The sequence below is a fragment of the Camelina sativa genome, chromosome 16, assembly GCF_000633955.1.
Source record: "Camelina sativa cultivar DH55 chromosome 16, Cs, whole genome shotgun sequence".
Taxonomy (NCBI): domain Eukaryota; kingdom Viridiplantae; phylum Streptophyta; class Magnoliopsida; order Brassicales; family Brassicaceae; genus Camelina; species Camelina sativa.
Window position 1 is genome coordinate 7339176 of NC_025700.1, and position 21052 is coordinate 7360227.

Below are 21052 nucleotides of genomic sequence, written 5' to 3' on the forward strand. Positions count from 1 at the left end.
CTCAAAACTAACATGTCCATGTTTAGCCATCTCATTCTTTATGAATTCATCAATCTTGATACCTTTCCGGGTTGATTGCCAATCAAGAAGTGGAATGCCAGTACTCGTGGACCTTCTCAGCCCATATAGTTCTCCAATGCCAGGAACACTTTCATACAACCAAATCAACAAAGCATGCACACATCCTTGAACCGTGTAAGAGTCTTTATCTAAGTCAACAATCTTCACTGAATTAACTAGACAAGTAAAAGCCACTCGACCCCAAGTATGTTTTTCAAAGCCAACTGGATCAAAAACCCCTTTTAGCACTGGAAAGAGGGATCCTAGAACCATGATGTATGCCATGTACTGTAACGGATAATAACATCAGCCTACCAACCATCATCCTTTTCGGTTCAGACCATGTCGTGCTAAAATCCATAACCTTCTCCAACTCAGTATACTTTGGACCATCTGAAGTTGTTGCAATCTCCATTTCCCTCCAAAATTCATGATGATCAACATCTACGTTCTCCGACGGCTCAATTGGATCACAGTTTAATCCTGTTATTTCAGCAAACTCATTTAAGGAAAATCTGATAGGTCTACCATCGAACAACGGCCATACCTCATGAGAATTGTTGACTGCTAGCTGATGTGTAAGGATATAATGAACTTTTGCGGCAGACCATGTGTATCCCACTTCAGCTAACTTAATAAATACTCCAAGAGATGATTCCTTCAATTTATCCCACACATCCAAGCCTAAACCCTCTTTCATTATCCAATCTTTGACAAAAAGCAATTGTGGTTCATGCTCCTGTTTTGCAAGGGAGATCTTCCTTCTTCATAGAGGCGTGGAGGATATTTGGAGACTGTACTCGAAGACGCTATACCTAAAGATTTTGAAATTTAAATCATGAGTCAACAAATATAATGGTAGGATTAGCTTCAAAGACATTTAAAACCCATCACAAACAAAACATCTGTAAAATATTACACTAATCCCAGAAAACAATCTAAAAATTTTAGCCATCTGAAGAACAAACATATCCGATTATCAAACAAGAGAATGAAAAAAAACTGTCACTTTGGTAAAACAATGAAATAAATCTGTAGCTATAACAATCAACTTTCAAATCATTCACTCTCGAATTGGGGGCAAATTATTTTATCTAAACAAAGCCCATCAAATTAGATAAACTTCTTACCATAAAAATGAAAATTGAAGCCACTGAAAATTGAAGCCACCGATTGGTTTGAGGAGCACCGAAGCAATTGAGGAGCAAGATCTGCAACAAAACGAGATAATTCAACTAACTGTTTATCTAATAAATCAACAAGACAAAAATCCACCACCACCCAAATCTAAATTGAACGGAAATAGCATGCAACACAAGATACCTACCGAATCAGACGAACAACAAACTCGGTCTCGGTTTTCTATGAATCATTGGTTTTTGGTGAAATCGACAGAGGAGTTTTCAAGTTCAACAAAACAGAGTAGCGGCGACGATTAGGGTTCTTATTACCCAAAGAAGGAAATTAGCTGTGATTAATCTTGTCCTTTGCCGGCGATTTAAAGAATCAAAGATAAAAGAGAAAGAACCCAAAAAAAAAGTTGCAGAATAACGAAGAAGTGTTTGAATTCATATATGATCGAGTATGATTTTTTTCCTTTTGTATCGTAGTCAATATATTCTTAAAATTAATTTCTGCAGACAGAATAATAATTTAGGCTTTTCGGTCTTTTTACTTAAATGGGGGGTTAATCTAGTTCTAATCGTAGTTTGGGAGTTAATCTAGTTATTACGGGTAAATCTCACTAAAACTAAATTACATTAATTATAGGGAAAAAACTAGTTTGATCCAAATTAAGGAGTTAATTGCTAAACTAACTCATAAAATTTGAGGTTTAGTTGAGTTATTTTCATACCTAAAATACATTTTTTTTTGTTTTGTTAGAAAAAAGAAGAAGAAGTCAATTTTACCCTAAATAGTTAAATACAGTAAAACCTCTATAAATTAATACTCTATAAATTAATAAACACTTAATTAATAAATTTTGCTAGTCCTAAGTTGGGCCAGTGTAAAAATAACAAAATTCGATAAGATAATAAGATGATAAAATTTTCGAAATCTCTATGTAAAATATGGTCCCAATAATATCAAAAATTAATAATCATATAAATTTACAAATATATATATATATATGCTGATAGAATAATGTATGTTTCTTTTAAAGCTCATATCTATAAAACAGTTGTTAAGTTGTATTTTCAAAATATAATGATATAAAATATTCTGTAATATGACAAAAAATAGCTATATTTTTTTAATTTTTTAATTTCTAGATATCCATCATTTACATTTTGGTTGTTTGATTGACTATTAAAATACAACAATTGATATTATTATTCATAAATTTGAATTTATGTATTTATGTGTATAAGTAAATTTGTCTATTGTATTTGTAATTTATTGTAAAGAATTACTCTATATATTACAAATTCAATTTCACTACCATAAAATTTACAAAATCCGAAAGTCTAATATTATTTTGCTAAAATTTTTTTAATTCAAAATTTTAAAAATGTAAATTATTAAAAATCTATCTATAAATTAATAATTATTAATTTAAACTATAAAATAATAATGATTAATTTATAGATAAATTAAAAAAATATCTTGGTTCCAATATTATTAATTTATAGAGGTTTTACTGTATACAAAATAAACAAGACAAAACAATTTATTTTCGTACTGGATACGTGAGCCAAGCCAAAATCAACCCATCTTGGCATCTTTCATAAAACATCGAGCTTCTTCCTTTAGAGAGTATAAAAGATTTAACATATTATTATATTGGTCTAGCTAAAAATATTCCAAAAATGATGAAGTCTTTTTTTTGTCCGAAAAACTAAGATCTTATTAAAATACTTTTCATGTTACTAAGCCGGCTCTGAATCTATGGAATATTAATAGCATTTCCAACGTACTAAACACTAATCATTTAGGGATAATCGCAACTAAAATATAAAGAAGCCTGTTCAATGCACGGTTTTGGGGTTCTTGTCTCAACAAACAGACAAAATGATGTTTAAACAAAAAAAAACCCAAACACATCGAGTAACGAAACACAATACTATAAACTATTATACAGTCTTGGCTGGTGAGGAACTAGTTTTATGTATTTAGTTGTGATATTAATATTTTATCACGTATATAATGTAAAACAAAAAACTGGTCAACCAATTCAAGTTTCCTTCTATCTGTTGATTAATTATAAGGAAAATTAAACGTTTGAGTAACATATCCCACAACTTCCATAATCAGGTCCAGAACGAATGGACAATGTCCACATAATAATAATAATATTATTATGCCAGTTTAATCTATAGTAAACAGAGTTGACAAAAACAAGTCACCAATAAACAAAAACTAAATATTAGTAGATCTACAACTGGATTTATGAATTTAATCAATAGATATACCCAATAATAATAAATATATATATATCAATAGTACTTGACTTATTTTATTTTATATGAAAATTGGTTTAATAAATGGTTTCATTATAATTATTTGATACTACAACACCCCATGAACTACACCCCATGAACAAGATTCCCAGTGCCAAAAAAGACATTTGTAATTTCTTTGATGATATTATTTCTTTGAAAGTGTCCAAATAGAATTCAAAATTGATATCATCTAAAATGTTGACCTAATTTAGATAGATTATCCCAACTCGAATCTTTTCAAATGTTACAGTTATGTCTTTTACCACAGTAGATTCTAAAGTACTATCTCTTCAAATTAATTGATTATAATATAAAAAAATTATAAATATTATAGAGATTGTAATAACCTATCTAGTAATTTCCTAACAAATATAATCATCAACATTAGCAACCATACAAATCTCTAAAATATATTCACTATATTCTAAGTGATGTTTTTTGACCTTGTGAATCCTTGTACAATCAAAACCTCCGAGCAAAACTACTCATGAACCCTTGACTTAGACCATCAGCATCCGAGAAACGCCACATGATTTCTCAAATAATATATTTTAATTAGTTTTGTTTTAATATTATTTATTTAAATAAAAATTAGAAAAAAATTAACTAATAATAGGCTGACACGTGTCAAAAGAAACGATTCTCAGATTGTTTACAGAAGAAAAGTTACTTAACTTTTGTTGCTCTTTATTACTATTTTTTAATTTTAAACTAAGAGTACCCCTAACAGAAATGGCGAGTGGACATGACCTACCTTCTCCATTTTCAGCTAGCACAATGTTTCATTTGTTACCATTCATGACTACGACGACAATATCTGCAGTATATGTATAATTTAATTTGTTTACCATTCATGACTATGTCACATATTCACTTCAAATATATTTTTGATACTTGTATTAAGCCAGCACAATTTTTACATAATTCTATGATATTATATATATAACCATATAAATTGGCAACTTTTTTCTTTTTGTTTTTTGCGTCTCTAGACTAGATGAATGTCAACTAGAAAACTAGCATATATCTTATATTATATAAAGTTTGATGTCAAAGTTACATATTAACAAGATCGTGACACGTGTCAATTATATCATTCAGATGTTGACACATGTCAATTCTAAATTTATTAAAATTTTAAAAAATAAAACTGTAAAAATTCAAAACCTACCATAAAAAAGTTTTATGTAAAAGTAAAATAGAGAAAAGAAAATCTAATTTTATTTTAAATATTTTAAAGAAAAGAAAATTTTTGTAAACTTCCTAATGTAAAACAAAAGTATTAACAGTTTTAAAAATATTAAAAGGCAATTATAAGAAAATTATAAAATTTAAACAACTTTAAAAATATCATTATAGGGAAATAATATATATATATATATATCATAAAATTCAAAATTATAATATAGTTTATTTATAATTAATTTAAGTTGCTAATTTTACAAGAAAAAGATTACTTTTTATATAAGATAAAAAAATGATTGTGAAAATATATAATTATAATTACTGTTTCTAAAAAAATGTAAATACTCACCTTTACATAAAGAAAAAGATGGTTGAAGTAAAAAAAAATAGATCGTCTCATATATTTTTTCACCAATCAAATAATTTATTCAAAAAGACAGCTATTGTAATATATAAGATAGGAATATGTAATATTAACGTATGCGTTTTTGTAACTATAAAAATTTAAGGTGAAGAGACATATAATAGGTTATTTAATATGTTCATAAAGACAATTTATTGGTAGTAGTAAAGACTAAAGAGTATATTTTAACACTAACAATATATTTGTATATACAAATACACTTTTAGTGGTAATGTATATAGTAGATTTGTAAATAGATATACATTAGTGTATTATAGTAAAAAAAATAATTATTTTCTATAACTAAAAGTTTATCTCTTTACTTTTATACATTGTTTTTACTTATAAAAAGAATTAAATATATATTCTTTGTTAAATTTAATTTTATTTTAATATCTTTGAACTCATCTATAACTATTTTCTTTAAATAAAAGTGTATCTATTAGTTTTTTTTTCGACCAAACAATAAATTAAAAAGAAATTTCTCGATTAGTTGTCCAAGCTAGAGGGAAGGAGTTTACAAAAGAAACTTCAAAGATAAGAGAATGTGAAGCACGGGCAAGACAATCTGCCATCTTATTTGACGCATACGGGATCCAAGAGATATAGAATAGTGGGAAGGACTCAAGCAAGTTAAACTCATCGAGCAGGTTGGAGAAGGACGAACAATTTTCAGGGACTGCACAATAGTGAGTAATTCAGCACAATCAGTCTCGAAATGTTGACAAGCGATCTCTGCAGCATATATCCGCTTCATGACCCACAACAACGCTTCTAACTCCAAATGTAGAGGGGAGGGACTCCGTCTTAGACATTTGGCCCCCAACAACAAGGTTCGCTCCTCACCAACGCAACACCACCAGCCCAATCTTGAATGCACATTGGTTGCTTTCCAAGAACCATCAATCTGAAAACCAGGTGAAGAAACCTGGACATCCGAAGATGGAGATGGAGCTGACATGAACACCGTAAAAGAGAGCGCCTCTTCCCTGGCTAACGTCTCGCTCAAAGTCTTAGCAATTATATCATACGCCTCGATCTCTAAACCTTGAAAAACTTTTTTTATTTATGGCCTTCCAGATTGCCCATAAAAATTATGGTAATTGAAGAAGTTGATCAGGATCACTCTGTTGAGAGGCACCCCTCCAGAAAACAACATCTAAATTCGAGTACACCGACTCATATGGAAAACCCTATGACGAAACCAAGAGTCGGAGATAAATGCCAAACTTCACAAGAGCGAAAACATTCAAAGAAAACATGATTAATAGTCTCAACCACGGAGTCGCACCTTTTACACCAAATATCACATTGGACAACTATGTGTATCAATTTATTTTTATAAACAGTTTTTATTTACTAAAAATATTTATTTTATATTTTTTGTTAAATTTAATTTTATTTAAAACTCTAAACCCGCACATCGGGCGGATCCTAATCTAGTTACTTTATATTATTCACCCAACAAATATGAGAAAACTATGACAACTTCTTCACTTCACTAGTGTAGCAGACATGGAACAAATTTTATTTTTGTTGTGACATATCAGCACATCTTTAGAAACACAACACTGGATATAAGTCATGAACACCAGTAAAGGGGATGTGTCAGATATTCAGATAACCAAAATGGCATGGAATTACTAATAAAACCAACCTACCAATGACCACACCAATCAGTAAACAATGACCACACCAATCAATCAGTAACGGTCCATCTTCTCCATCTCACATGATCACATCAAAACATTAATGCCTTTTGTTACCAAACTTCTTTCTCTCAATTTACTTACAACTTTTCTCTTCCCAATACCAACATTTATTGCTCTCTCATCTTTTTAGGCTTTTTCTGAAAACTTTTTTTGCCCTTTCTCTTTTTCTCATATCACCTTTCCAGATTTACAATCAAAATGAAGAAAGTTGCCGCCACAAAACAAACCAGCAAAAGGGTCTTTTACTTTTCAAATTTATTTCAAAACCTTGTTTAAGGCTAATCTGAAGGTACTTTTGATTCGATTCTAACACGAGCTCCTGAAGCAAGCCTGTTCAAGATACAACATATATGCTTTAGATAAATCTGATATGTTCATATCAAATTACATAGAACAAGAATTCAAGATGTTTATGTTTTTACCTTTCGTCGATCTTGATCACTTTCTCATCGTCTTTTCTGAATGAATCAGGATTCCTCGAAGATTCGGTTATTCTTTTACTGCAAACTTCATGTGTTTTAGTGAGACATGGAATGTTCTTGGTAGTATCTTCTGATGAGTTTCTTTTCTTCTCTGAGACAGGAGATCTCATTGACTCACTCCGCGGTTGTTGCTTGCTGAATAAAGAAGAAGCCTTTCTTGATCCTAGATTGTATTTCGAACCACTAGGTTTCGAGTCCCCGCTCTCTGCTATACCCATTTGGTTGGATGCCCTGAAAAAAACTCACATGAGATGTGTCCTCAAGAATTCACAAAGTCAGACTTTACTAAACTTCAGAACCTCTAAGAATGGCATACACGTTGAAGTTGTTTTTTTTTTTGTGGAAACATTAAACAACTGTCTTAACTCAAAAACATAACACAACATCCATTTCAAACACTATCAGGACCTTTGTTTCCTAGTGATTTAGAAATCTACCTGTCACCATTGTAAGATGAAGAACGCTTAAGAGAAGCATTACAATCCACTGCATCCTTCTTTTGTAGCTTCGTCTCGACCAAACTCCCACTAAAATACTCTTTCTCCTCCAATCTCAATCCCATTAAGCTCGGTGTTTCCGACAAACGATCAAAATCTCCCATCATAAACGATGAGGAGAAGAAAGGAGACTGAAACTTCGAGTGGCCAAATTTAGGTTTGTAAGTTGGGACAAGGCCAAAGTTGTTATCCTTGACTGATATTGAACCACAAGATATCAACTGCATCAGCATATTCGAGGCCCTAAGCCTAGAATGAGCGGGCATTCGAACATCTTCTTGTTCAAGAATCCTAAAACTATTCATCTTACTAACATCAGCTCTTATTAGAGACTCCAAAGTATCAGTCTTTGCTCCCAAGGAAGAAGCACTATTGGAAAAAGGCGGCGAGACAGAGTTTCTAGATATTTCCCTACTCTCCATCTCCTTCCCCGCCGCACAAGAAGCCTCGCTCGCGAGATTGTTTTCGCTGGTTTCAGGTTCTGATGATCCATCATCATCAGTTGAAACACCTCTACTAAAAGTCTCTATTGGCTTTTTACCACAACCACTCACAGTTTCATCGGTTTGAGTAGAAGCATCTGCGAGTCCTTCGGTCTTATACACTTTGTACTCAGCCAAACACCAAGAAGATGAGTTCTTTGTGTCTCTTGAATCAGGGGATACACCAGAAGAGACAGAGCGAAGAGCTGGTGGAGAAAGCTCATCATCTTCTTGACAATGCTTATTATTTCCTTTCCCATTGTTCATACTCGAAGACGAAGACGAATCATCATTACTTCTAGATGATGGTGGCTCCACAACTATCTGCTTCATGTTTTGGCCTGCTGTATTCACAATTGGACTAAACTGATCTGCACAACATAGGTTCTTGTAAGGCTTCTCAATTGAAACAAAACAAAGACAAATGATTACAAAAAAAGAGAAGGTTCATTTCACCTGAATTGGATTCATCAAACAGCTCAGAACCTTTAAGAACATACTCATTCCCATGAGCTGGTAAAATCAAATCATCTTCTGATAAATCATGCCAAACGAAACCATTCCTATAGCTTCTGCAGAGTTAAATATATAGACAAAAGAACATTGAATCTGAAACTCTTGTTTTGTTGCTTCATGAAGTCAAATCAAGAAAGCTACATACCTTTTACTAGACCAAGAGTACATTGAAGCCATTCCCCTACCTCTAAGAACATTAAGCCTCTCTATAACATCTGCAAAACCCAAAAAGAAACACAATTGATTCTTCTTCATAATTCTTCAAAATCTCCCCAAAAAAAGAGAGCATAATTAGCATTTACCTCTTAAGTATAAACCATTAGGAGAAGACATCAGAATCTCCATGAAGTGAGGATGCTCAAGCTGACGATTCTTGGAGAGATAATAAACAATTGGGACTTTCTTAATCTTTTGATGATACTTTGGTGACTTCTCAGTCCATACTTTTGCTCTCTCTGGACTCACTTCTCTGCTATACTTCTTCATCCTTGCTTCCATGTTTCTTTTTAAAAAGACCCTAATTGGATAATTCCGACATTAGTCTCTCTGTCTCATTTCTTGAAACGAATCAGATCTATCAATCTGGAGGAGACAAGAAAAAAAAATACAGAGAAGCTCCTCAAAGATGAAGAAGAGAGAGAGAGATGGGCTTAGTAATTAATGGTTTTTTTTAGAGCAGTGGAGATTAATGGGAGAGACAGAGAGACGACAGTAACAGTGTAAGAGAGAGAGAAAGAGAGTTAAAGCTTATTTTTTCAGACAGAGCTATTTTTTGTTTTGTTAACTAGAGAGAAAAAGACACAGTAAACACTGTGTGATTTTTATTCGCTCGTGTCTTTTTTTTTTCGTTCTTTTGTCTATCTTCATTTTACTCACTCTTTTTCTTTCTTTTTGAGAAAAATCATATATAATTAAAAAAATTCACAAATATTTTTGTTTTTTATGTTTACTGGATACATAATTAAAAATTTGATTTTTTAAATTAGTTGTATATAAAGAAAAGAGATTTTTGAATTATATTATACTACCTTTTGTTTTACTTTAAGTGATGTTTTAGCAAAAATAAATTGTTTCATTTTTAAGTGATGGTTTCTACTTTTTATGTAAACATTTATATGTATATTTCTTTACCAATCTTATTTTACATTATGTTTTTTATTAGTTGAATTTATTTTACTTTAATGGTATTTTATGTAAAAGAAGTAAATTAAATAGAAATTATATGTTGATTCGTGTGTAGAAAATTTAAACATCGGTTAAAATGTTACAGACGGAGTAATAGTTTTGTGAAGCTATATCAAAGTATATTGTTTTGCTTAATACACTAAATATTGAAATTCTAGAACTTTCATTCTAAAACTGTAAGATTTTAAAATATTAATTTTTGTATTAGTGTTTTTTTTTGGTAGGGGATCGGGAGGAAACCTCCCAGAATATTATTGAAACTTAAAAATTATACAAGAACTTGGCGTGGATAGCGGAAACCCAGCTCATCCTCCCTAAAAATCGACTGAACCTCAGATGGAACAGACTCCAAAAAAAGAAAACCCAAAGGTAATGAAAAAGCATGGTTAGCCAAACCATCTGCGAGACGATTAGCTTTCCGGTAATTATGAGTAACACGGACTGACCAGTCCTTCTGCATAAAGCCATAGCACAAGCGTACCAGGAATGACAAGGGATGAGTGTCACCGACCCCCTTGTTAAGAAAATCCACCACCAACTCTGAATCTACCTCCACCTCGAGACAAAAAACCTGTTTCTCCCAGGCAATGTATAAGCCGTAATATACCCCCCATAGCTCCGCCATAGGTGCCGAACATCGACCTATATTCAAAACAAAACCTCCACACCATTGACCACCACCATCTCTCAACACACCCCCAGCCGTGGCCAGACCAGGATTCCCTCTTGACGCACCATACGTATTGAGCTTCATCCAGCCAGAACTCGGGCTTCTCCAGCCAATCATACGTTCTACTCGAGGCCGTGGAAAGACCATGTCCTCTCTGTTAGCATTCACAACTGTCAGTTCCGTAGCAAAGTCCTTGATGAACTTCACTCGATCCCTGCATTTACCACTCACTCCAAAGACGTTTCCACATATCCATTTCCACCCCCACCAAACTGCAACTGCAAACAGTGTAGACCAAGGGACTCCATCAAGTATGACACCGTCTGAGAGATTAGCATAGACCCAATCCAGAAGATGCCCTTGAAAGAAAACTTGGCGCATACGTACCAGGACCAACCTTTCCCATACACCCGAGATTGTCGGACAATCGCAGAGAATGTGTAAACAAGTCTCCATCCCACCCTTACAAACAGTACAAATAGCTGACTCACACAAGTGTCTCCTATGCCTTTCCAAATTCGTCATAATAGCTTGATTCCCAACAAGCCAGAGGAAAACTCTTATTCTTTCTGGCACTTTCACACCCCAAATCCTGCTAAAGAACTCTGCCATATTCGGGCTTGGAGACATATCTCTGGTTAACAAAGCATATGCGGATTTAACCAAGAACCTCCCATCCATTGTTTCACCCCACGAAATCCGATCCTCATTATCTGTATCATTAACAAGAACAAAAGCTGCCAACTCCAACCGCGTATCCGAAGAAACATAAGGTAATATCTTATCAAGGTCCCATCCTACACCAACTTTCCACAAGTCACAAGCTTTCTCATGAACCGCATCCGCGGGTACATCCCTTGTCGCCAACTCCACTAGCGGTGAATGTGACAACCATCTGTCAGTCCAGAACTTAACTCGTTGACCATCTCCCAACACCCAACTTTGACCCTTACACACCACTTCCCGTAGGCATGTACCAATGCTTCTCCATGTAGAGGACCAGTTTGACTTCACCTTCAGCCAGTCAGGATTATTCACCTCCCCGACCTTATACTTACTTCTTAAGACTCTCGCCCAGAGACTCTGTTTATCATGTAGAAGCCTCCACCCCACTTTAGCGATTAGAGCTTTATTCATGTCCTTCGAAGCCCTAATACCTAAACCCCCATCCCCTTTAGGCATACAGACTTTCTTCCAAGAAACAAAATGTTGTTTCCTTTGTTCTCCCGTACCACCCCATAGGAAAGTGCGAGATATTTTATCTAGACTAGCCAAAGTGGCTTTAGGAAGCATAATCGTACTCATTGAATGAACTGGAATGGAAGAAAGCACCGCTTTAGTGAGTGTCAAACGCCCAGCCAAACTTAGAGTATGGCTTTTCCACCCTGCCAACCTCGACGAGACCCTCTCTAAAACTTCTCCAAAGGTCTCCTTATTCAACCGCTTCTGCAGGACAGGCATTCCCAAATACTTCCCCAAGTCTTTAGTGCTCTTAATCCCACTCTCTTCACTAATCAGCTTCCCCAACTCTCTTGACACATTGTTAGAAAAGAAATTTTTTGACTTCTCCAAACTAACTTTTTGTCCAGAGGCACCACAAAACTGTTCCAAAACACTTCGTAGAACCCGGATTTGAGCTACTAACGCTTCAGCAAACAGAATCAAGTCGTCAGCGAAACATATGTGTGAAAGCTGAGGGCCTCCTCGTGATAGAGAAATTGGTTTCCATTGTTTGTTCACCACCGTCCTATCAATCAGATGACATAATCTTTCCATGCATAGGACAAACAGAAAGGGTGACAGTGGGTCTCCCTATCTCAGACCCCACAGAGGTTTAAACGGTTTTGTCTTCTCTCCATTCCATAGAAGATTCATTGTTGGACCCGAAACACAAGTCATGATCCAGCGAATCCAAACCTCAGACAAACCCGCAGCGACAAGAGTATCCTCCAAGAAGTCCCAACGGATTCTATCATAAGCTTTTCCAGGTCTAGTTTTAGAAGCATCCACCCCTAATTGTATTATACATTAGGGTCTTTTTAAAAAGACCCTAATTGTATTAGTGTTTTTTAAAAAAAACTCAACAACCCAAACAAACTAAAATATTTTACATTAGAAACTTTAAGAAAAATTCTTGGATTCACCCCTCTTAATCAACCAATCAAACTGTCATGTCATATCATATTTATAAAATTAATCAAAATTAAAATAAAAAGACAAAACAAGTTAAGGAAACCAGTTCTGTAGATTTTTTATTAAGGAAATTATGTTTGTTTAGGTTAATAAAATAATGATTAGAGTTTAGATTTTACAATTAAATGAAATCATATGTCGGTTTAGGTTTACAAAAAAATGGTTAGGGTTTAGTTTTTACAATTAAACAAAATTATATATCAGTTTGGGTTTACAAAAAAGTGGTTAGAGCTTAGGGTTTAGATTTTACAATTAAATGAAATTATATGTCGGTTTGGGTTTACAAAATATTTGTTATAGTTTAGGGTTTCGATTTTACAATTAAACGAAATTATATGTCGGTTTGGGTTTACAAAATAGTGTTAGGTTTAGATTTTAAATTTAAGCAAAATTATGTCGGTTTGGGTTTATAAAATAATGGTTAGGGTTTAAATTTTATAATTAAAGAAAATTATATTTTAATTTAGATTTATAAAAAAAGTGATTTGGGTTTAGATTTTATAATTTAAAACTATAGTATAATGTTTAGAACTAATAATTTTAAATTTAATTGGTATACATAATTTGATTCCTTAATCAATAATTTGTTTCCTTAAGTAGGAAGGGATGAATAAGAAGGGAGTGAACTTAACAATTGTTCAAACTTTAAAATTGGTGAGCCAGTCAAGAAGAAAAAAATCTACAAAATAAGCACTAACAAACTTTAAAATATTATACATTATGAGAAATCCGTAAATAAGTGAATTAGTCATATATAGTAAACTGGTCAGTATAGTTAGACTTAATTAGTATAGTTAGACTTAATTAGACGCAGAAAGATTTGGTGGTATTTTTTTTGGTATTAATTTTTACGAGTTTTAAAATGGGTAACTAAACCCGTATCTCTCTTTTACTTCAATGTAAACAATTTACCAACCATAACTATAATTTTGAAATTTAATCAATGTCTCAAAATAATGAATTGTATTTTCAACCAATTTGCCAATTATGGCAACGTTCACGTAACAATCAATATGACAATTATGACGACTTTCATGTAATAATCTCCCTTCCGAATATATGGATAGATGTTCCAGAGAAATTTTTATTGTTGCATCTTCTTTGAGGAACAAATAAATATTATGATTAAATGCGAGCATTAACTTGCAATTTAAGAAAAGGTTAAAGCGATTTATTTGCTTTCTCTTTCTTTGTGGAAAGCTGAAATGGAATAAAAACTCGTGCATGAAGATGTCTCTTGTTAGATTTACGTGCATGCTTTATTTCTTTATTAGCATATCGAAACCAATTATGCATGTAATAATTGACTTTCAAAAACGGATATGTGGTGATATCATATGAATGAAATGATAAAAAATAAAATTGTGATAATCTATGGCAAATCAATGTTGTGCTGTATAGAATCAATAAGTCAAATTTCATTTCCGCTATAAAGATTAAACTTCCAATCGGAAACCGATATTTTAATATCGCAAATTTTTAGTGATTGTATCCAATACAAACATGTAAATGCCGAAAGTATATGTAGAGCTATAAATATGTAGTATAAACAGTCACATTTGTAGTCGTATACATTTTAAAGCCAACTCTAGATGTGTATAGTCATAAACATAGATCTAATTAACTTGGGCCAAGCCAACATCCTTTTCCAAATTTTTTCTATTCATCCAAGATCCAACAACAATTTTGGATTGCCTTCTCTTTTGGATTATCAGTCCATCAAAACTAGAACCACTCTTAACTATATAATTACCTTTCGTCGTATTGTTAGAAAAGAAATAGGTTTCTTTGTCTTGCTTCAAGGTTTTTTCTTCTTCTTCTTCTTCTTCACATGGCCCTATTGAAAACCACATGGGGACGGACAAATGTGACTTAGGTGCGTGCTTCTCTGTCCTTTTAAGTTTGTTATTGACACTGTTTCTTTCACACACTCGTTTCGTTGGAACCCAATTTCGTTAGTGGGCCTTGTTAATATATTCAAAACGTCCTTAAAAGTTTTTTTTTCGTCTGAATTATACCTTCATTTAAAAACCATGGTCAAATACATCATTTTAACTTTTTAAACCTACTCCCAAAATACTACATCCCAAAAAACTGCTAAAGAACTTCTAAGGATCGAAAGCAATCATCAGCAAACGGACATAAGATTGCTCTGGCTATACTAAGTTATACAAAGCTTTCCTCAGAAAAAACATGATTCATCCACTGAGGAAACCCCGCTGCAATATATGATTGTCTTCGATCCTCTCTTGTCACACTTTGCGCTATTAGAAACACCCTCTTGTTTGCACTTCTTTCCTCCTTATATAACTTCCAACAAGGAATCTGAGCTAAGTTTGCTAATATTACCTCCGATTGGAATTTAAAAGATGGCCAAGCTTCCGGTCTTAAAGTTGCTTGCATCAAATCCTTCGCCTCTACTGCCAAGATGACTTTGTTAATTTTGAGACTCTTCATACTCTCCAAAACCCACAACCATCCTTGTAAATCCATATCGCCTTTTGAATCCTTATTACTAAAGGATCTGCGACTATGAAGCAATACCGTACCTTCATGATTCCTCAGTACCCATGCCGCCCCTCCAACTCTCCTTTCCTGATCCCTCAGAACGGCTAGATTACATTTTAGCCAAGGTCTGTCCGGAGGAATCCAAGACTCTCGTGAGGTCTTTACTCGCTTGTATCCTTGCTGTTCTTCTTCCTGCTCCACTTGCTGGGAAATATACCATTGCATGGAATCTTCTGTAATTTTTCCCATTAACACCTCCATCCCTGACACCACGCCTTCAAACACCAATTTATTCCGGTTTTTCCATAACAGCCATAGGATTCACGGGATTTTTCGGTTAACATTCTCTTCCCCTGAAACCTTCTTTGCCAACCCAAGAATATAAAACATGTTTTGGTATAAAGCCCTTTCATTAAACCCCAATTCTGGACATGGTATCCCAGCTAGAGCCCATACCTGTCTAGCCAAAGGACAGATAAATAGAATGTGATTGATGGATTCTCCTTCCATACCACACATTTGACATCTGAGATCAGTCCCCATGCCCCTAGAAGCCAGTCTTTGTACCACTGGAAGTGCTCCGGTCATAGCCTTCCACATAAAAATCTTGATTTTGGATAGGCCTTGAATTTTCCAGATTTCCTTTTTTATCCCATTGAGTGACGGTTGTCTCATTGCTTCCTGCCTGGCTTCGCCTTTTATGTCTAGAGCTGCTCTCCAATATCCCGATCTTACAGTATACTCTCCTTAAAAGTTAAAACGCATATTTTTAGGGTATTGAATTGCCAAAAAGAAAAAGAATAAACATATTAGTTCACTGAAATAAATTGTCAAACATTATTAATACTAAAAATATATAATAATAATCATACTTCCACTATTCCTGAAGATGCACTGTAAGTCTGTAATAGTGGAAGTATGATTACATTTATTATATTTTTTTAGTATTAATAATGTTTACAATTTATTTCAATGAATTAATATGTTTATTCTTTTTCTTTTTGGCAAAATGAACTAATGCATTCAATACACTAAAAATATGAAAATAAACTAAACGAAATTAAAAACTGTGATTAACACTGTAAATATCTTTATTAAAATCATGTTTCGAGGTGTCTTAAAATGGAAGCACAGCTCAGACTTTGATTATTCGATGTATAAAAAAGTAGTGTGTTTTTGTGTAAAAAAATACTTTGTATAATTTAATAAAATTTTCCATGTATTTTATAATAAGTTTAATTCAATGAATTTTATATAATTTAATTCGAAAATATAATTTAAAGCAAACAATCTAAAAATTATTCCTTACCATCTTGTGACCCCATAATTAGAATTTTGACATGTATCCATCTCTTGTGAAAATGTTCATTTATATAATATAAGATATGCGATTTTTACAGCAAAATACAAATTTGCGATATTAAAATATATAAAAGAAATCTCTAAAAAAATGTAAAAAGTGTTCTGGATTAGATTAGACAAGTTGTTTCATTCCCAATTTAGGCCCACTAGAAATTAATTACTCAACTCCTCAACTTCTTCATCATTTCATTATAAGAAAATTTTGATTTGTTTGTTGTAAAGAAATAATGATGGGAACTTTCTTGTCGTTTAGGTTCATACACACAAAATTATGAATCAAACTAACTTCTCCGTTTATTTCATTGTAAGAGCATAAAAAAGTTTCTCCTCCTAGACGCTATTTTTTTTTTACCATTTCTCCTAAATAGCTTATGTATTTTGCCATTAATGTTAAGAGTACGCAAAAGTGATCAACTTGTATTTGGAAAATATGATATTAGTGGGTGAATTAGTCAAATGATAGTGCACAAAGTAAAGCCAAGAAAACGGGGTCCTCGTACTTTTTCTTTACGATCCACCGACTCCTACTCGTTTCTTTTGGCAAGAACTCACTGTTACTGTCGCTGAAAAAGTTGTCTTCTTAGAGGAAACTAATTCAAATCTGTGGGTAACCAAATCCCAATCACTGTACGCTCATCAACCTCACATCATTTCATATCTTAAAGTCTCTTTCTCACACGTTCTCCTCTTACCCACACATACACAAAAGAGTAGGGTCATTATGAATGGCAGAGACCAGCTCACTTTGGTCTAGCCCATTTAAAACCTGATTTTGGCTAGGGGGTCACAAGCTAACATGCGGTTAACCTAGAAAATATTCAAAGGATAATGCCAGGATCATATAATTACCAAACCCATGATGGACTTAAACTACCCGTATGTGGTGGCATCGTTGTATTAGGTTAGCTAGCTTACGCTGATAAATCATTATTTAAAAGAAACATGATATGAAATGGGTTAACCCACGGGCGGGATTGATCAAAGCCGGACCGGACCTACAATAACATTCCAACATGGGAGAAAAGGGTTCATTCAAACTCCACTGCTTGGCATACATCATCTAATATCTTAAAGTCTCTTTCCCACACTTTCTTCTCTTACACACAAATACACAGGAGAGTAGGGTCATTGTGATGGGCCGGTCCAGTTCACTTATAGTCTTAGCCTGATTTTGGCTAGCGGGTCACAAGCTAACTCGCGGTTAAGTAAACTATAAAAATGAGCATGCCACGATCATAGAATTACCAAGTTTAAGATATGATCCTGGGAGAAAATGGTTCACTCAAACTCCAAATCTTGGCATACAATGACCATTGCAAAGAATACAAATTAAACTCTTTTTATACGTACATACTTGACCCTTGAATGAAATGTACGTACATGAACGATCAAGGCAAGAGCCTTTGGTACTTGGTCCCTCTTTTGGAGTCAGACTCGTCACAGTGAACCCTCTTCCTGTTTAGATTATTCCCACAACTATCTTGTGACAACGGCGATGCTTCAGCAATAATCACCGGTGGAATATCAAAGGACTCAAGTTGTGGCGGTGGATGACGCCATTGTGGAAGCTGTCCAGCTAAAAGCAGAGTCTGAAGCAGAGGCCCTGCCTTCACCACCGCCTTTAGAAGCTTCCCTTTCTCCGGTAATGTCATCTCCGGGAAATCTAACTCGATCTCCATCGGTGGTTCGAAAGATGAGACAATGCTTTCTTCGCCGTCGGATGAGTGAAAGCCATTGATGTTTGGATCTTGCTCCTCGTCGGTTTGGCGTTGGAGGATGAAGTTTTGATCAAGAAGAAGCTTCTTGTATCTCTCTTGTGCTTCATCTCTCTCCTTGATAGCTTTGTTGAGAAGATCTTTGAGTTGCATTATCTGGTCGTCTTTGGTATTGAGTTCTTCATTGGCCACCATTCTTGTTTGCTCTAACTCCATTGTTGTGTGCAGAAGCGAGTGCCTTAACTCTTCTATTGTCTAAAAGTACCAAAATTAACATTTTGAGTTTTGAGCAATTGAGCAATCTATTTTATAATAATAAGAAAGAATTATAATCTCTGAAAGAAGTATGTAGACTGGTGTTTAGTTTACCTTTATACCACACTGGTTTTGGTGAGCCCAACCAAGTAGATAATTTTGATGTTGTCTCTCCATCTTCCTCAATGGATCAAATTCTATAGAGAGGGAGAGAGGGAGAGAGTATATGACGATGAGTTTATTGTTGTTGTTGTCATAATTATAAGCAAAATATGGGATAAGTGGGTAAATTTTTGGTTATTTGATTTGCTTTTAGATTAGTCACAAGGGGTTGGGACAAGATTCAAGAAAATGTCTGAAACCTTTCTTCCATCATAGAGACTCTTTATTGACTTTTTTTCGTCCTTTTTTGGTATTTTTTATATAACAGATACAAATTAAACAAACAAACAAAAAAAAATAACGCGTTAACGGTAATTATGATTATGTTGGACAATATCCTCCTTTATTCCACTGGACTTCTTCGGCCTCGATTTGAGAGGAACAGAGAATTTTACGTTGCAATGAGAGAAATTATCATCACGTAAAAACACAAAAAAACAAAAAAAAAATATCATCATGACACTGTTCATGTAAGAAAATATTTGCGACTATTAAAACATCTCTTCGGACAACCTTAATTGTGGTTAACTAGTTATACACAGTTTTTTTTTTTTTTTCCGAAAGCCTATAACTCGAAACCACTTCAATATTCATGGGGGTTAGTAAAAATAACTGATAATATCATACTATAGTTTGTCTTTCTGAGATCGTAAAAAGATCATGAAAGCAATATCTCACTGTATAAACATTATTTTTCAATTTTTCACTATTGAAATAATGTTTACTAAGTTTTCAAATTCAAATATACTATGATAGTATGATTTGTTCGAAAACAAGCTAAAAGCATTACATTCTTCTTGTATACACTACAAGATTAAATTGGCCCATTCGTGTTTTTTTTATTATTCTATATTTTGGGTCCTTTCTATAGTAAATTAATTTTCTATAATATTTGTCCTACATAATTTATGGCAACCTCACCTCTTCCTACATAATACGTGCCAAAGGCAATGGGACCCTATGAAAAATATTTTTTTGTTTAAATAGGTAAAATTAAAATAGCTTTCACGTCGATGCATTTATTATTGCCACATTCCGAAACATATATTCTCTAATAGCTGAGTCGATCACACCTGTCCACACTCATGCATTTTCATTTGCCGCATGTGAATTCACACGTACGTGTGTTTTATTATACACTCGTATCATATAACTCATAAGTATCCTAATGTTTGAACTTCTGAATTATAACGTATGTGAGTGTGTGATGATGTGAACATAGGTAGAGAAAAGTTGGTCAGCAAAAGGAGAGAACCGATAACCTAACATCTACCCTTTTGTTTCTATTCACAGATCTCAATTAATTTCAATATTTTGTTGCATGTTTAGAGAGTTCATAAGAGATGTGGAAAATGACACTTGACTACAATAATTTCATCTATTAGTTTTACCATAAAATTTAAAGAGGCAAGAACTTAACTACACTACATCAGAACAAAAAACACAGTAAAAGTTTTTCATCAGGCATTAATTTCATTGACGACTAACTCATTCAAGAACGATAGCTATCATTACAACAAAACCCAAAACGATATAAGAATTTTAGTACCACTCAAAGCATTATAGAATTTTAGTATCCATCAACGACACAAAAAATATGCAAAAGAGGGTAAATTACGGGTTCTACATTTTAGTTCTTGGTGGTAAAGACTACAATTATACCAAAAGCTACGATTAGCGAAGTTTACTCAGAAAACTACTGCTAAAGTGTCAGATGTACTACCCCTTCAGTTGCTGCTGCATCCTTGAAGAAGATAGGCGGCTTTGGTACGAACCTATTATTGGCAAACGATACCAAAATCGTTGTCAGTAATCAAAAACATGAACCAAGTGAGAAAGAGAAGCAAAAGTTTTGATTTGATCTGGCTTTCTACTTACTTTTGATGCATAGGGCCTAAGATCGGTGCTGTTAATCTGACAAGAACAGTATCTGAGAAACACAGCCCACATGTCCCTCAGTACTGGCTTTTCTTCTACCAATTTACTGGAGAAGAGCCAGTTCTCCGCCAAAACCACGAAAATGTAAGTTTTGAAAAGGTTGCAACCTTTCTCCTTCAAATTGATAGACATCAGCGAGCTCAACAAATTTTCGTCGCTGTCCTGTTAACATAATCAAGGCCAGAAAATGTATATAAAACCCTTCATTTGCTACAGTCTTAACTTGTTGATATTTAGTTCATGGTTACCTTATGGTCCTTTGTTCAAAAAAAAAAAAAAAAAAG

The 21052-nt window shown here is 33.8% G+C and overlaps 3 protein-coding genes and 1 long non-coding RNA gene across 5 annotated transcripts in view; all 4 read right to left on the reverse strand.

The window, feature by feature from the left end:
• Positions 20-1619, reverse strand: LOC104750087. The gene is made up of 3 exons (XR_761519.2): positions 1388-1619; positions 1191-1271; positions 20-875 (listed from the first exon to the last, which is right to left on the reverse strand). It is a non-coding gene; the product is annotated as an uncharacterized LOC104750087 (long non-coding RNA).
• On the reverse strand, positions 6707-9445 carry LOC104750088 (protein UPSTREAM OF FLC-like). Of its 2 annotated transcripts, none has more exons than XM_010471834.1 (6): positions 9083-9445; positions 8926-8995; positions 8721-8827; positions 7723-8635; positions 7226-7516; positions 6707-7133 (listed from the first exon to the last, which is right to left on the reverse strand). In XM_010471834.1, exons 1-6 carry the CDS (start codon positions 9276-9278, stop codon positions 7082-7084), a joined length of 1629 nt encoding a protein of 542 aa, XP_010470136.1. In that variant the 5' UTR covers positions 9279-9445; the 3' UTR covers positions 6707-7081. The 2 variants fall into 2 exon arrangements, with proteins under 2 accessions (XP_010470136.1, XP_010470135.1); XM_010471833.1 differs by having other exon boundaries at positions 8721-8836.
• LOC104750089 lies at positions 17957-19028 on the reverse strand. The gene is made up of 2 exons (XM_010471835.1): positions 18783-19028; positions 17957-18668 (listed from the first exon to the last, which is right to left on the reverse strand). Exons 1-2 carry the CDS (start codon positions 18843-18845, stop codon positions 18087-18089), a joined length of 645 nt encoding a protein of 214 aa, XP_010470137.1. The 5' UTR covers positions 18846-19028; the 3' UTR covers positions 17957-18086.
• Positions 20322-21052, reverse strand: part of LOC104753458 — a 3348-nt gene continuing 2617 nt past the window's right edge. Inside the window, exons 10-11 of the mRNA XM_010475711.2 lie at positions 20709-20930; positions 20322-20605 (exon numbers count right to left, since the gene is read on the reverse strand). Of these exons, the coding sequence (XP_010474013.2) occupies positions 20558-20605; positions 20709-20930 (270 nt within the window). The 3' untranslated portion in view covers positions 20322-20557. The remainder of the gene's footprint in view (positions 20606-20708; positions 20931-21052) is intronic.